We start from the raw sequence: 17,490 nt of genomic DNA, 5'->3' as shown, positions 1-17,490 counted from the left end.
CTGGTTAGGCTGTTTTTATATTTTCCAGAGCGTTGGTGCCTGCAACTGTGCTGCTGGCAACAATTTAACTACGCTTTTTTGCCAACGGTTACTGACACCGACCATATTCAATGGGTGTTGAGCGCACGTAAATTTGTCAGTTATTCTGTGCTCTGGCACACTCAGACGAGAGTGCTCTGAAATCGGAGTAGATAGCCAGAGCGAATTTACCAGCTATGTCTATCGACAGTTGTCGCAGTGACATCATAAACATTCTATTGAAATTGTTACTTGCATAGTGGAGTCTTTTGTTTAGACATGTAGCTAGCTAGCTAAGCAATGAACCATAATCACAACGCATAACATTACTACCCTGCATAAATCTGCAGGTAGCTAACCAACCAGGTTCAATGTTAGTTAGCTAACTTTAGGCTATAACTAGCAATGCAAATGGCTCTGGGATACGAATAATATTACTACACAGATCATACACGTAACATTAGCTTGCTAGCCAGCCAGGTAACCAGCTAACAGTACACTTTAATTTGAAATGAAAACGACTTTATGACAAAATTAGAAACGTGTAATATCTGAAAATGTAGCTAGCTAGACTCTTACCCGCATACATGGATAGACGCTTCTCCCTCTCTGTCACGGATGCCATTGTTGCCCTTAGTTTGAAGATGTAATCCGGGAGACAGGTGTTTTACAACAGTCTTCTGTGTGTTCTCTTTCCAACACCGTCTGCATATTTGCAATCAAACTGCAGAATTTTCTCCATCTCCTTAGCTATCATACTAATTCCACTGATTTCAAAACTCGGTCCTCCAGAAAGTGGAGAGCAACACTTATGCAGTTCTACTATGTAATATCTTTCAAATAAGCCACGTTAGAAAGGATTACCTAAACATACTGACCCACTCATATTATAGACAGAAGCATGCTACATGGCAGACCAATCTGAACTCATCTCTCGAAATGTCCAGCCCACTCATTATCTCAGCCAATCATGGTTGGCGGGAAAGTTGCTGTCTTTTTCTGTGACTAAACCAACTAGGCTCGTAATTTAACAATTTTATTCGTATTTACAGATGGCATACAAGTTTGTACTTAAGGCACATGAAAGTTCACGTTCCAGAAGGCATTTCTGCCAAAAAACGCATTTTGATAAAACAAATAAAGTTTACGTTCAAATAGCTCTCCTGTGAAGTAGTGACGTGCAACATACGCCTACTTTCCTGAAACGAGTCACATATGCAATAGGAAATGTGTACACACTAAAATCCTGTCCAAGATGTAGTCACTTGGCCATATAGAGCACACTAACCACTCACTACAGGCAGCCCCAGAATATAGACATCAGTTTGTGATCTGATTACGTCCTACAGTATGTGATACGGCCCTCTCTGAAGAGCTGAGCTGATGTTACGATCACACAGATAATGGATGATTGGGTTGGGGGATGGAGCAGCACCCTTCCTTCCCCACGTGAGGGGTTCACGTGAAGGGTAAGCCAGACCGATCAATGCACGTGAGCGGCCAAATCAAATCAGGGGATGGCAGGGATGACGGAGTGACTCACCATAACATAATAGGAGATGCTGTTCACCACATGCTCCCGGGCGCTGCCCACGGTCTCAAACAGGGCACCCAACCCATTCTTAGCCAAGCCAAAGGTGGTCTGAGGGGCACTCTTCACACTGGACACCACTGACACATAGTTATTCTGCAGTTGATAACCAAGGCCACTCACCAGGTGATGCAGCCCACCACCACTCTGAAACACAGGGACACGAAGGTAATACAAGGTGAGCATTTAATTTCATTGTATCTGAACCATTCTTACCATACAACAACACCACCTACTCACATGGTGTGGCTCATTCTACTCTGCTAACCAGGCAGCCTTTTCTGAGCAGTAAATCAACATAAAAAGTACAACATACAGTAAAACATATGCTGTACATATGTGTATTTTCTTTACAGTCTTGGCTGTCTCCCAGGTTGACCCTAGAGGCCGGAGCCTGTATGTTGTGAAATAGCACTTCAGATTTCTTTATCCGATATCCACTCCCTAAATTATACTTCAGTAGGGGGAGTCGCAGGGAATGTGAGCTGAATGTTAAGAATGTACATTATTTGATTACATTTTCTGAGAATACCATGAGGTACATCAAGGGTCCCATTGGGAGACTATTTTAGGCATCCCTGAGTGGGGCAGACATGACCACATCAATCTAGAGAAATAATGTAGCACAGAGGGAGCAAAGACTGTTTACAGTAAAACATCCTCTAATGACAATAATGAAATGACCTAAATTACTATTTAAAAATATAAAAAGATGGTGAGGTGCATTATGTTTGAGACCTGCTCTAAGGCTGGTATGATGTAAGGGTTCATAACCTTCTGAAACTCTGCTTGTGTCTCTTTGTCTCTCTGCTCCTCCTCCCAACTGAAGAATCCCATCACTGAGCTCTGAAAGAACAGGCCCACTGTTCCCACGGCCTCAAGGTTCTTCATGGCATAGCCAGCCTGGCAGGGAACAGTACATTTTCAAAGTCAATGTTTATCCATAACAACATCTTTGCAAAATAAAAATAAAAATGTTAGTTACAGTAATAAAATGATACTCAGTAACAAGTCATTTTTTAGAAGTTTCTCTATCATTATGAAAGAGGAGTCAATAAAATAATTTGCCTTGCACACTGTTTCAGTCGATTGTTTATAATAGTTAGAGTAGTATCTAGAACTATTGTAAGCCTTATCAAACCCACAACTGTGAGAATGTCCTTTCAAAAGCGCTAAGCTTTTGCATTTATTGGCTGACATCAGACACAAGGACACTAAATTGTATCGTCTTGGACCACCATCCGGTGTACATCCATTCTCAAACACATCTGGGTAAAACCATTTGAATTCAATCACTTTGACAGCACCCCTTTTGATTTGAATAAAACCTTCCATACATATTTGCCCATTGTAGAAGTGCTCAGAAAGTGACTTTTTTTTTTACCTGAATGCCAAAACACTCAAGAGATAAAAAGGTTCTCAAAGTTGACCAATTTTGCATTCCCCACCATACTATGAAACATCAATTTCTTCGTCACTGGAAAAGATAAGTGGTTGAGATTGATATTATTTAAAAGCATACAAACAGGGTTGGCATTTTTTAAAATAAGGTCCTGAACATTGTTTTTTAAATAAACATTATTACATTTTCTTTTTAGGGGGGAAGGGGTTCATGATTTGGCTATTAAATGTACTAAAATGGGAATAAAATGTAAAATGTCAACTTTCAAATTACTGGGATCTTGTGTATAGTGTGTGAGACTATATATTTTTTATAGCCTATAGTTTACTTGCCGTTAGTCAGCACCTCTAGCAACTTTTTTGGGTGTGCACTAGCTCATGCTTTTTATTACACTTTCAAATGGTACCACAAAGATGGTTGGAGGTCCACACATCAGAATGTTGACTTCAATGGGAGTATCTGTTGTTTTAAATTAGACAGTCAATCCTCTATAGGAAACCATAGACATATAGAATAGACAAACATTTAAGATGACATCTTTGTGGAAGTAAATAGAATTTACTAAAGGTAAATTGTGTAACAGCTAAATTGGGATAGGTCCATTCTATTTCTATGATTGAAATGACACCCACCCTGTATTCAAGAGCATGTTGCTTCTCAACCGATGGCGGGTACAACACAAAAACCTCAGATGATGTCAAAGGTGGAGTTTACACATTTGTAGATAACTGACATTAAAAACAGTAAAACATTTACCAAATTTGTATTTAAAAAAATATTCAAACCCTGTTTGTTACCTGTTTGAAAAATATCAAACTCAACCGTTTATCTTTTACAGTGATGACATGGATGTCTCATAATATGGTGGGGTATGCAATATGGGTCAACTTTGAGCACCTCCATCTTCTGAATGTTTAGGCATTCCGGTACAAAAAGGTCCCTTCGACCACTTCTCCCAAAAAATCAAAAGGGATGCTGTCAAAAAGTGATCTATGGTTCAAGCTAAAGTAACTAAAACAACTGCAATAAATACATCAAAATAGAAGGCCCATCTGCTACATTTAATTCATCTGTGTGTAAAAAGGTAACAATTCTACACCAAGGGGAGTACAGTCACTGCAACCAAAAATATCTACAGTTTCAGTAGATATCAAAACTCAACGGGGTAACATAAGCTCAAGGTTTCAAGTACATTCAATTCAATTGTGTGCTGTATATTGAGCTATTGTGTCATGTTAATTACAGGCATTTTGAATTAGACTAATTATTTTACTTTTAAAAGCAAAGTGATGCAAAGAGTGAAAAATACCAATCCCTGTAGGCCTAATTGCTAAAGCTGTACACACTGGATATACAGAGTGTACAAAACATTAGGAACACCTGCTCTTTCCATGACAGACTGACCAGGTGAAAGCTATGATCCCCTATTGACGTCACCTGTTAAATCCACTTCAGTTAGTGTAGATGTAGGGGAAGAGACCGGTTAAAGAATAACTTTTAAGCCTTGAGACAATTGATACATGGATTGTGTACAGTACCAGTCAAAGGTTTGGACACACCTACTCATTCAAGGGTTTTTCTTTATTTTTACTATTGAATGAGAAGGTGTGTCCAAAATTTGACTGGTACTGTATGTGTGCCATTTAGAGGGTGAATGGGCAAGACAAAATATTTAAGTGCCTTTGAACGGGGTATGGTAGTAGGTGCCAGGCACACCGGTTTGAGTGTGTCAAGAACAGCAACGCTGCTGTGTTTTTCACGTTCAACAGTTTCCTGTGTGTATCAAGGACATCCAGCTAACTTGATAACTGTGGGAAGCATTGGAGTCAACATGGGACAGTATCCCTGTGGAACGCTTTCGACACCTTGTAGAGTCCATGCCCTGACGAATTGAGGCTGTTCTGAGGGCAAAAGGGGTGCAACACAATATTAGGAAGGTGTTCCTAATGTTTTGTACACTCTGTGTATCCCTGGTTGTCTGTCTCTCCTTGGGTCTCTCTTCATTGCTTATTTCAGCTGGGATTTCAACTGCCATACTCCAGTAACCCCTGATGTTATTGAGAACTACTGTAATTGATATGATTCCCAGAGAGGGATTTGTAATGAATTATGGTTTTAGACTGTGTGTGGCATAACCTCTGAGAGAGTATGAATTTACTCTAGTAATAACCCGAATAATTATACCTAATTTCATAAATGACCACACATCAAGTAGTCAAAATGATGGATAGAATTGTGTCAGTATTTTGGCCATAAATAAATAAATAAATAAATAAATAAATAAATAATATGCTGGCTGTAACCAATAGGGATACATTTCATATGAGTCTTTCCACAGGCATGCCCTTCCCTCTCCCTGATAACTGCAACAGCAACTCTATGTTGGGCTAACAGAGGTCAAAATTCACTAATTTTACCTTATTTGTACTGACTGTGTAGTACCTAATTGGGCTGACAATTTTATTTTGATTGGCCAATTCCACCGCATCTAGATCCCATCAGCAAAAATATGAAATGTTTTAATTTAATTCCCCCACGATTATTTACAGTGTCGGGCCGAGACTAAACGGACAGCTGGCTCTTACCAGTGGAGACACACCGGAGATGCGTGTGAACAGGTCCTGACCTTGACTCTTGGTGCGTTGGAGCTTTGCTGCTGTCTGATCGTAGGCACGTCGACACACTGTGCTGGCCAGGGCCCCAAGCCTTCTGTAGCTGGGCTGAAGGCCAGGAGCACTGACAGACTCCTGCTCCCACAAAGCAGCCGATAAAGAGCTCTCAACGGCTGGACAAACAGATACAAAATGTATCTTTTTATTCACTCAAAACCTCAAACTCAAAGCATCACATATCATTAGCTGACCACTTCTGATGAAGGACAAATAGGATGGACCCTCACTAAGGATGGACCCTCACTAAGAAAAAGCAAACACAAACTTATGCAACAACTTAAAGAATCCAAACTTTTATAGCTGTAACATAAATACTGTATCTTATTTACTGACAGACAACTTTGCAGTTCATTACTTGTAAGCAGAAGGTCCCTCTGACTCTCTCTCTCTTATGGCCATGAGTTCCTAAGGTGGTACGGTGCCTTCAGAAAGTATTCACACCTTTGTTGTGTTACAGCCTGAATTTAAAATAGATTAAATTGAGATTCTCTGTCACTGGCCTGTGGAATTATGTTTGACATTTTTACAAAATAATTAAAAGATGTAATGTCTTGAGTCAATATTTATTTAACCCCTTTGTTACAGCAAGCCTAAATAAGTTCAGGAGTAAAAATGTGCTTAACAAGTCACATAATAAGTTGCATGGACTAACTCAGTGTGCAATAGTGTTTAACATGATTTTTGAATGACGACCTCATCTCTGTACCCCACACATACAATTATCTTTAAGGTCCCCCAGTTGAGCAGTGAATTTCAAACAAAGATTGAACTACAAAGACCAGGGAGGTTTTTACAATGCCTTGCAAAGAAGGGCACCTATTGGTAGATTGGTATAAATTAAAAAAGCAGACATTGAACATCCCTTTGAGCATGGTGAAGTTATTCATTACACTTTGGATTGTGTATCAATATACTCAGTCACTACAAAGATACAGGCGTCCTTCCTAACTCAATTTATGGAGAGGAAGGAAACCGCTCAGGGATTTCACCATGATGCCAATGGTGACTTTAAAACAGTTAGAGTTTAATGGCTGTGAAAGGAGAAAACTGAGGATGGAACAACATTGTAGTTACTCCACAATACTAACCTAATGGACAGAGTGAAAAGAAGAAAGCCTGTACAGAATTTAAAAAAGACAAAACATGCATCATGTGTGCAACAAGGCACTGAAGTAATATTGCAAGAAATGTAGCTAAGCAATTCACTTTTTGTCCTGAATACAAAGTGTTATGTTTGGGGCAAATCCAATAAAAAACACATTACTGAGTATCACTCTCCATTTTTTCAAGCATAGTGGTGGCTGCATCATGTTATGGGTATGCTTGTAATTGTTAAGGACTGGGGAGTTTTTCAGGATAAAAATTAAATGGAACAGAGCTAAGCACAAACAAAACCCTAGAGGAAAACCTGATTTGGTCTGCATTCCACCAGACACTGGGAGATTAATTCACCTTTCAGCAGGAAAATAACCTAAAACACAAGGCCAACTCTAAACTGGAGTCGCTTACCAAGAAGACAGTGACTGTTCCTGAGTGGCCGAGTTACAGTTTTGACTTAAATCTGCTTACAAATCTATGGGAAGACTTGAAAATGGTTGTCTAACAATGACCAACAACCAATTTGACAGAGCTTGATGAATTTTGAAAAGAATAAATGGGCAAATATTGCACAATCCAGGTGTGCAAAGCTCTTAATAGACTTACCCAGAAAGACTCACAGCTGCATTCGCTGCCAAAAGTGATTCTAACATGTATTGACTCAGGGGTGTGAATACTTATGTAAATGAAATATTTTCTACAACCTTCCCACAACTTCCCATGATAACTTCATCAATAAGTGCATCGACGACATTGTCCCCACAGTGACCGTACGTAGAGTGAGGGAAAAAGGTATTTGATCCCCTGCTGATTTTGTACGTTTGCCCACTGACAAAGAAATTATCAATCTATAATTTTAATGGTAGGTTTATTTGAACAGTGAGAGACAGAATAACAACAAAAAAATCCATAAAAACGCATGTCAAAAATGTTATGAATTGATTTGCATTTTAATGAGGGGAATAAGTATTTGACCCCTCTGCAAAACATGACTTGGTACTTGGTGGCAAAACCCATGTTGGCAATCACAGAGGTCAGACGTTTCTTGTAGTTGGCCACCAGGTATGCACACATCTCAGGAGGGATTTTGTCCCACTCCTCTTTGCAGATCTTCTCCAAGTCATTAAGGTTTCGAGGCTGACGTTTGGCAACTCAAACCTTCAGCTCCCTCCACATATTTTCTATGGGATAAAGGTCTGGAGACTGGCTAGGCCACTCCAGGACCTTAATGTGCTCCTTCTTGAGCCACTCCTTTGTTGCCTTGGCCGTATGTTTTGGGTCATTGTCATGCTGGAATACCCATCCACAAACCATTTTCAATGCCCTGGCTGAGGGAAGGAGGTTCTCACCCAAGATTTGACGGTACATGGCCCCGTCCATCGTCCTTTTGATGCGGTGAAGTGGTCCTGTCCCCTTAGCAGAAAAACACCCCCAAAGCATAATGTTTCCACCTTCATGTTTGACGGTGGGGATGGTGTTCTTGGGGTCATACGCAGCATTCCTCCTCCTCCAAACACGGCGAGCTGAGTTGATGCCAAAGAGCTCCATTTTGCTCTCATCTGACCACAACACTTTCACCCAGTTCTCCTCTGAATCATTCAGATGTTCATTGGCAAACTTCAGATGGGCATGTATATGTGCTTTCTTGAGCAGTGGGACCTTGCGGGCGCTGCAGGATTTCAGTCCTTCACGGCGTAGTGTGTTACCAATTGTTTTCTTGGTGACTATGGTCCCAGCTGCATTGAGATCATTGACAAGATCCTCCCGTGTAGTTCTGGGCTAATTCCTCACCGTTCTCATGATCATTGCAACTCCACGAGGTGAGATATTAAATGGAGCCCCAGGCCGAGGGAGATTGACAGGTCTTTTGTATTTCTTCCATTTGCGAATAATCGCACCAACTGTTGTCACCTTCTCACCAAGCTGCTTGGCGATGGTCTTGTAGCCCATTCCAGCCTTGTGTAGGTATACAATCTTGTCCCTGACATCCTTGGAGAGCTCTTTGGTCTTGGCCATGGTGGAGAGTTTGGAATCTGATTGATTGATTGCTTCTGTGGACAGGTGTCTTTTATACAGGTAACAAACTGAGATTAGGAGCACTCCCTTTAAGAGTGTGCTCCTAATCTCAGCTCGTTACCTGTATAAAAGACACCTGGGAGCCAGAAATCTTTCTGATTGAGAGGGGGTCAAATACTTATTCCCTCATTAAAATGCAAATCAATTCATAACATTTTTGACATGCGTTTTTCTGGATTTTTTGTTGTTGTTATTCTGTCTCTCACTGTTCAAATAAACCTACCATTAAAATTATAGTATGATCATTTCTTTGTCAGTGGGCAAACGTACAAAATCAGCAGGGGATCAAATACTTTTTTCCCCCTCACTGTACATATACCAAACAGAAGCCATGGATTACAGGCACCATCCGCACCGAGCTAAAGGCTAGAGCTGCCGCTTTCAAGTAGTGGGACACTAATCCGGATGCTTATAAGAAATCCCGCTATGCCCTCAGATGAACCATCAAACAGGCAAAGCGTCAATACAAGACTAAGATTGAATCCTACCACACCGGATTTGACGCTCGTCGGATGTGGCAGGGCTTGCAAACTATTACGGACTACAAAGGGTAACCCAGCAGTGAGCTGCCCAGTGACACGAGCCTACCAAACGAGCTAAATTCCTTTTATGCTCGCTTCGATGCAAGCAACACTGAAGCATGCATGAGAGCACCAACTGTTCCGGATGGCTGTGTGATCACGCTCTCCGTAGCCGATGTGAGTAAGACCTTTAAACAGGTCAACAGTCACAAGGCTGTGGGGCCAGACAGATTACCAGGATGTGTACTCAGAGCATGCGCGGACTAACTGGCAAATGTCTTCACTGACATTTTCAACCTCTCCCTGACTGAGTCTGTAACACCTACATGTTTCAAGCAGACCACCATAGTCCCCGTGCCTAAGGACACTAAGATAACCTGCCTAAATGACTACCGACCCGTAGTCGACCGACTACCGATCAAGATCCTTGGTGTCCACATCACCAACAAACTATCATGGTCCAAACACACCAAGACAGTCGTGAAGACGGCACGACAACACCTTTTCCCCATCAGGAGACTGAAAAAGATTTTGCATGGGTCCCCAGATCCTCAAAAAGTTATACAGCTGCACAATCGAGAGCATCCTGACTGGTTGCATCACCGCCTGGTATGGCAACTGATCGGCATTCGACCGTAAGACGCTATAGAGTGTAGTGCGTATGGCCCAGTACATCACTGGGGCCAAGCTTCCTGCCATCCAGGACCTACAGTACCAGTCAAAGGTTTGGACACCTACTCATTCCAGGTTTTTTGTTTATTTTTACTATTTTCTACATTGTAGAATAATAGTGAAGATATCAAAACTATGAAATAACACATATGGAATCATGTAGTAACCAAAAAAAAAGTGTTAAACAAATGAAAATATATTTTATATTTGAGATTCTTCAAAGTAGCCACCCTTTGCCTTGATGACAGCTTTGCACACTCTTGGCATTCTCTCAACCAGCTTCATGAGGTAGTCACCTGGAATGCATTTCAATTAACAGGTGTGCCTTCTTAAAAGTTAATTTGTGGAATTTATTTCAGCCAATCAGTTGTGTTGTGACATGGTAGGGGTGGTATACAGAAGATAGCCCTATTCGGTTAAAGATCAAGCCCATGTTATGGCAAGAACAGCTCAAATAATCAAAGAGAAACGACAGTCAATCATTACTTTAAGACATGAATGTCAGTCAATCTGGAAAATGTCAAGAACTTTGAAAGTTTCTTCAAGTGCAGTTGCAAAAACTACGAAGCGCAATGATGAAACTGGCTCTCGTGAGGACCGCCACAGTAAAGAAACACCCAGAGTTATCTCTGCTGCAGAGGACAAGTTCATTAGAGTTAACTGCACCTCAGATTGCAGCCCAAATAAATGCTTCACAGAGTTCAAGTAACAGACACATCTCAACATCAACTGTTCAGAGGAGACTGCGTGAATCAGGCCTTCATGGTCGAATTGGTGCAAAGAAACACCTACTAAAGGACACCAATAAGAAGAAGAGACTTTCTTGGGCCAAGAAACATGAGCAATGGACATTAGACCGGTGGAAATCTGTCCTTTGGTCTGATGAGTCAGAATTTAAGATTTTTGGTTCCAGCTGCCGTGTCTTTGTGAGACGCAGAGTAGGTGAACGGATGATCTCCGCATTTGTGGTTCCCACCATGAAGCATGGAGGAGGTGTGATGGTGTGGGGATGCTTTGCTGGTGACACTGTCAGTGATTTATTTAGAATTCAAGGCACACTAAACCAGCATGGCTACCACAGCATTCTGCAGCGATACGCCATCCCATCTGGTTTGCACTTAGTGGGACTATCATTTGTTTTTCAACAGAACAATGACCCAAAACACACCTCCAGGCAGTGTAAAGGCAATTTGACCAAGAAGGAGAGTGATGGAGTGCTCCATCAGATGACCTGGCCTCCACAATCACCCGACCTCAACCCAATTGAGATGGTTTGGGATGAGTTGGACCGCAGAGTGAAGGAAAAGCAGCCAACAAGTGCTCAGCATATGTGGGAACTCCTTCAAGACTGTTGGAAAAGCATTCCTTATGAAGCTGGTTGAGATAATGTCAAGAGTGTGCAAAGCTGTCATCAAGGCAAAGGGTAGCTACTTTGAAGAATCTAAAATATTTAATTTGTTTAACCATTTTTTGGTTACTACATGATTCCATATGTGTTATTTCATAGTGTTGATGTCTTCAATATTATTCTATGACTGGTACTGTATATACTAGGCGGTGTCAGAAGGAATTCTTACTGGTTGGTAGGTGATCAAATACTTATGTCATGCAATAAAATGCAAATTAATTACTTAAAAATCATACAATGTGATTTTCTGGATTTTTGTTTTAGATTCCGTCTCTCACAGTTGAAGTGTACCTATGATACAAATTACAGACCTCTACATGCTTTGTAAGTAGGAAAACCTGCAAAATCAGCAGTGTATCAAATACTTGTTCTCCCCACTGTATTTCCTGTTCAACAAAACTGTAAATTAGGCTTGAAATGACATTTTTTTCTAAATATAGTATAAACAATATATAAAATGATAAGATTTCACCTTCCTGTTAAAACTCTGAAATGCATATTTGTATATTTAATGTTAGAAAAAATGTGCATATTTTCTAAAGGTCTCTCTTGATCAAAACGTTTGGCCCCCCCCTCGCTGTGAAAGGCTCACAGAGCTCTAGCATGGCTTCCTGAACTTGATAGGAACTCGCTGTCATCTCATATTAATCTTGTCCCTCTATGACAAACAGAAAGTGGTTTAGGTTTAAAATCTATGAATTATTTAGATTACTGGTTATAAATCAATCTCAGACGTGCTACAGTGACGAAACCACTCTCTCCTGCTGCGTTACGATGTAAGGATTGAAATAAAATAAAAAATGTATTTGCCACATGCACCGAATACAACAGGTACCGTGAACTGCTTACTTACAGCCCTTAATCAACAATGCATTTATTTCTTAATAAAAAAGTAAAATAAAAAAATAAAAAATAAAAAGTGTTGAGAAAAAAGAGCAGAAGTAAAATAAAATAACAGTAGGGAGGCTATATACAGGGGGGTACTGGTGCAGAGTCAATGTCGGGGGCACTGGCTAGTTGAGGTAGTTGAGGTAATATGTACATGTGGGTAGGGGTAAAGTGACTATGCATAAATAATTAACAGAGTAGCAGCAGCGTAAAAAGATGGGGTGGGGGTGCAAATAGTCCGGGTAGCCATGATTTGCTGTTCAGGAGTCTTATGGCTTGGGGGTAGAAGCTGTTGAGAAGCCTTTTGGACCTAGACTTGGCGCTCCGGTACAGCTTGCCGTGCGGTAGTAGAGAGAACAGTCTATGACTAGGGTGGCTGGAGCCTTTGACAATTTTGAGGGCCTTCCTCTGACACCGCCTGGTATAGAGGTCCTGGATGGCAGGAAGCTTGGCCCCAGAGATGTACTGGGCCGTATGCACTACCCTCTGTAGTGCCTTGTGGTCGGAGGCCGAGCAGTTGCCAAACCAGGCGGTGATGCAACCAGTCAGGAAGCTCTCGATGGTGCAGCTGTAGAACGTTTTGGAGGATCTGAGGACCCATGCCAAATCTATTCTCCTGAGGGGGAATAGGTTTTGTCGTGCCCTCTTCATGACTGTCTTGGTGTGTTTGGACCATGATAGTTCGTTGGTGATGTGGACACCAAGGAACTTGAAGCTCTCAACCTGTTCCACTACAGCCCCGTCGATGAGAATGGGGGAGTGCTCTGTCCTCTTTTTTTCCTGTAGTCCACAATCATCTCCTTTGTCTTGGTCACATTGAGGGAGAGGTTGTTATCCTGGCACCACACGGCCAGGTCTCTGACCTCCTCCCTATAGGCTGTCTCATCGTTGTCGGTGATCAGGCCTACCACTGTTGTGTCGTCGGCAAACTTAATGATGGTGTTGGAGTCGTGCCTGGCCATGCAGTCATGGGTGAACAGGGAGTACAGGAGGGGATTGAGCACGCACGACGGGGCGGCCCGTCACGAAGTCCAGGATCCAAATGCAGAGGGAGGTGTTTAGTCCCAGGATCCTTAGCTTAGTGATGAGCTTTGAGGGCACAATGGTGTTGAACGCTGAGCTGTAGAAAATGAATAGCATTCTCACATAGGTGTTCCTCTTGTCCAGGTGGGAAAGGGCAGTGTGGAGTGCAATAGAGATTGCATCATCTGTGGATATGTTGGGGCGGTATGCAAATTGAAGTGGGTCTAGGGTTTCTGGGATAATGGTGTTGATTTGAGCCATGACCAGCCTTTCAAAGCACTTCATGGCTACAGACGTCAGTGCTACGGGTCGGTAGTCATTTAGGCAGGTTATCTTAGTGTCCTTAGGCACGGGGACTATGGTGGTCTGCTTGAAACATGTTGGTATTACAGACTCAGTCAGGGACATGTTGAAAATGTTGGTGAAGACATTTGCCAGTTGGTCAGCACATGCTCGGAGTACACGTCCTGGTAATCCACCTGGCCCTTCGGCCTTGTGAATGTTGACCTGCTTAAAAGTCTTACTCACACCGGCTACGGAGAGCGTGATCACATAGTCATCCGGAACAGCTGGTGTTCTCATGCATGCTTCAGTGTTGCTTTTCTCGAAATGAGCATAGAAGTGGTTTAGCTCGTCTGGTAGGCTTGTGTCACTGGGCAGCTCGCGGCTGTGCTTCCCTTTGTAGTCTGTAATAGTTTTCAAGCCCTGCCACATCCGACGAGCGTCAGTGCCGGTGTAGCATGATTCAATCTTAGTCCTGTATTGACTCTTTGCCTGTTTGATGGTTCGTCGAATGGCATAGCGGGATTTCTTATAAGCGTCCGGGTTAGAGTCCCGCTCCTTGAAAGCGGCAGCTCTACCCTTTAGCTCAGTGCGGATGTTGCCTGTAATCCATGGCTTCTGGTTGGGGTATGTACGTACGGTCACTGTGGGGACGACGTCATCGATGCACTTATTGATGAAGCCAGTGACTGATGTGGTGTACTCCTCAATGCTATCTGAAGAATCCCGGAACATGTTCCAGTCTGTGCTAGCAAAACAGTCCTGTAGCTTAGCATCTGCGTCATCTGACCACTTATTTATTAACCGAGTCACTGGTGCTTCCTGCTTTAGTTTTTGCTTATAAGCAGGAATCAGGAGGATAGAGTTATGGTCAGATTTGCCAAATGGAGGGCGAGGGAGAGCTTTGTATGCGTCTCTGTGTGTGGAGTAAAGGTGGTCTAGTGTTTTTTTTTTTCTCCTCTGGTTGCACATTTAACATGCTGGTCGAAATTAGGTAGAACGGATTTAAGTTTCCCTGCATTAAAGTCCCCTGCCACTAGGAGCGCAGCCTCTGGTGAGCGTTTTCCTGTTTACTTATGGCCTTATACAGCTCATTGAGTGCAATCTTAATGCCAGCATTGGTTTGTGGTGGTCAATAGACAGCTATGAAAAATATAGATGAAAACTCTCTTGGTACATAGTGTGGTCTACAGCTTATCATAAGGTACTCAACCTCAGGCGAGACATCCTTAGTATTTGATTTTGTGCACCAGCTGTTTACAAATATACACAGACCGCCACCCCTTGACTTACCAGAGTCAGCCGTTCTATCCTGCCGATGTAGCGTATATCCCGCCAGCTGTATGTTGTCCATGTCTTCGTTCAGCCACGACTTGGTGAAACATAAGATATTACTGTTTTTAATGTCCCGTTGGTAGGATAAGCGTAAATCGTAGGTCATCTAATTTATTTTCCAATGATTGAAGATTGGCTAATAGGATTGATGGAAGAGGCAGTTTACTCGCTCGCCGTGGGATCCTTACGAGGCACCCCGACCTACGTCCACGATATCTCCGATTCCAGCCATATGTGCTGTTAGTGGCTGTGATGTATGGTTTAGGAGTTGATGGACAGTCTGAAGAGCAAAATAAATGGTAGGATGGATATCCCAGCTTCAAGTGGTGTCAGATTTCACATCCTGCTTCATAAAGGCAGATGATACTCCTGTGTCTCTGTGAATCAGGGCTACTGCTCAATGCAAGCCATTTTGATCTACGGTGTCCACAGATGTCAGTGGGTAACCGTGTCCACAGATGTCGGTGGATAACCGGTACCAGAACCACGCAGGTCCCAGAAACAGGGGAATTTACATCGAAGAGGTTTTTGATGGAACCACATGGGAACTTGTGTGGAATGTTCTGTGGAAGTACTGATATTCCCACAGAAGAATCTTGTTTCTTAACATTCTCTGATCAATTTGAGAACATTACTTTAACTAGAACCATGAGGAATTGTGTAGGAATCATTATACTGAAGCACTGAAACTCCCACTGAGCAACATTATTTCTTAACGTTTTTGGAACTGTTTGACAACATTCCCAATGTTAAACCAGTTGGAGAACATTCCTAGAACATTACCAAAATGTAAATTAAATGTAACCATGTTTGAACTTTTAGGAAACGTTCTGTTAAAGTAATGAAATACCAAGATTTTTTATTTATTTTTGTCAAGTTCCTTAGAATGCGCTGAGGATATTCCAAAGCCAAGTAACTATCCTGCACCATTCCCAGAAAGTTGTGGGAAGATTGTTAGCAAAATAACCATAGGACAACCATGCTCTCACCAAGCTCTAAGAAACATATGGTTCTCAGAATGTTATGCGCTAGCTGGGTATTGTCTCATCACCAGCCTTGTAATCATCAGAGCAGCACAGCATGTTCTCTGTACAGAGAGTCTAGGAGATAGCTCAGCTCAGAGAGCCTATACCACACACTGTGTGAGAGGTGGGCGTGGGATGTGGGATGGATGTAGTGAGGATTGATTAACCTCGGTTAGACAGGGCCAAGTGCTTATCCTGCCTGAGGAACAGATCACCTGTACTCCCAGAGCAGGAGGATTAGTCTGGAGAACACCAGAGTGACTTGTCTGGCCAGACAGGGCCACAGGTGGAACCGATAATTCCACTTATATAAAATGGTGGTAATTGACTTAATAATGACACTTGCAGACCGGACAGAAGTGCCTATATATTGCACCCCCTCACACAGTATAAAAGCAAATAATAGTTTGTTCTACAGCACGAGTCAAACTCAAGAGCACATTCAATCTGGCCGGCGGGTGGTTTGAGAAAAAAAAAAATATATATATTTTTTAAATAATTATATATATATAATAATCTTCTGGGAAAAACTATCTCAATTGACATTGAAATGACTAAAACCACATTGAAACTGTGTAGAAATGATAATGGACCTACATTTATAGTCTCTTCTCTAAGTCCGGCTTGCTAAAGGTTCTGTGTTGCTCAGTTGGTAGAGCATGACCCTTGCAATGGCAGTGTTGTGAGTTCAATTCCCACGGAGGACCGGTACAAAATACAAATAAAATGTTAATGTACTCACGACTGTAAGTCTCACTGGATAAGAGTGTCTGACAAATAATGTCAAATGCTAACACTAATCAAAAGCGATGGATATGGGACAATTTTCTACACATTTTGACGGTGAGGAAATATAATAAATTTTAAGTGCGGCCCTCCAGACCTCGGTGAAGACCGAATTCTGCCCGCAGGGGGAAATGAGTTTGACACCCATGTTCTACACAGGTATGGGATGGGATTCTTTATAGATTGTATTATGGTCTGGCACCTTCTCTAACAGCCAGATATGTTTCCATTTGGCAAGCCAAGCTTGTCTTTGGCAAATTTAGTTGAATATAATATAATGTCCCTTAGATTGTAACAGACTGACTCTCATGTATGAGTCCTCATGTGGAGGGTGAAGAGGTTGTTGTGTCTAGTGCAAGTGCTAGAGAACATCTCATCTTCAGACATTGCTTAGAGATGTTATCAGTTTATCTCACTTGTCTAAATCGTGCTGTTATGTTCTTTCTGTGCCCTGAAACAAAACATCTCCCATCACCAGTCATCTACTACAGCTTGCCTGCTGTAACCATGAAACCTTAGCGCCCCACTGTTTTGTTGCTCAATTGTAGGTTGCCACCTTGTGGTGAAAGTTGAAATAGCTTCAGTATATCATCACCTTTTAAATGGGTCAGCGCTATTTGGAATCTTTGGGACGTCCCTACCCTAAACCCTAACCCTTACCATTTAAAATGTAAACTTCAATGGGGTAGGGAC

General features: G+C 42.0%; 1 protein-coding gene across 2 annotated transcripts in view; it reads right to left on the bottom strand.

Moving 5' to 3' along the window:
- The window catches only part of plin1 (perilipin 1), a 32,590-nt gene that overhangs the window by 11,004 nt on the left and 4,096 nt on the right, over positions 1 to 17,490 (bottom strand). For both annotated transcript variants that reach the window (XM_041889908.2, XM_041889907.2), the window contains exons 6-8: positions 5,597 to 5,796; positions 2,384 to 2,512; positions 1,562 to 1,756 (exon numbers count right to left, since the gene is read on the bottom strand). In XM_041889908.2, the coding sequence (XP_041745842.2) occupies positions 1,562 to 1,756; positions 2,384 to 2,512; positions 5,597 to 5,796 (524 nt within the window). The remainder of the gene's footprint in view (positions 1 to 1,561; positions 1,757 to 2,383; positions 2,513 to 5,596; positions 5,797 to 17,490) is intronic.

This window comes from Coregonus clupeaformis, chromosome 11 (genome assembly GCF_020615455.1).
Source record: "Coregonus clupeaformis isolate EN_2021a chromosome 11, ASM2061545v1, whole genome shotgun sequence".
In the NCBI taxonomy this organism is placed as follows: domain Eukaryota; kingdom Metazoa; phylum Chordata; class Actinopteri; order Salmoniformes; family Salmonidae; genus Coregonus; species Coregonus clupeaformis.
The sequence above is the reverse complement of the archived record's forward strand: the minus strand, read 5'-3'. Positions and strand labels throughout refer to the sequence as shown.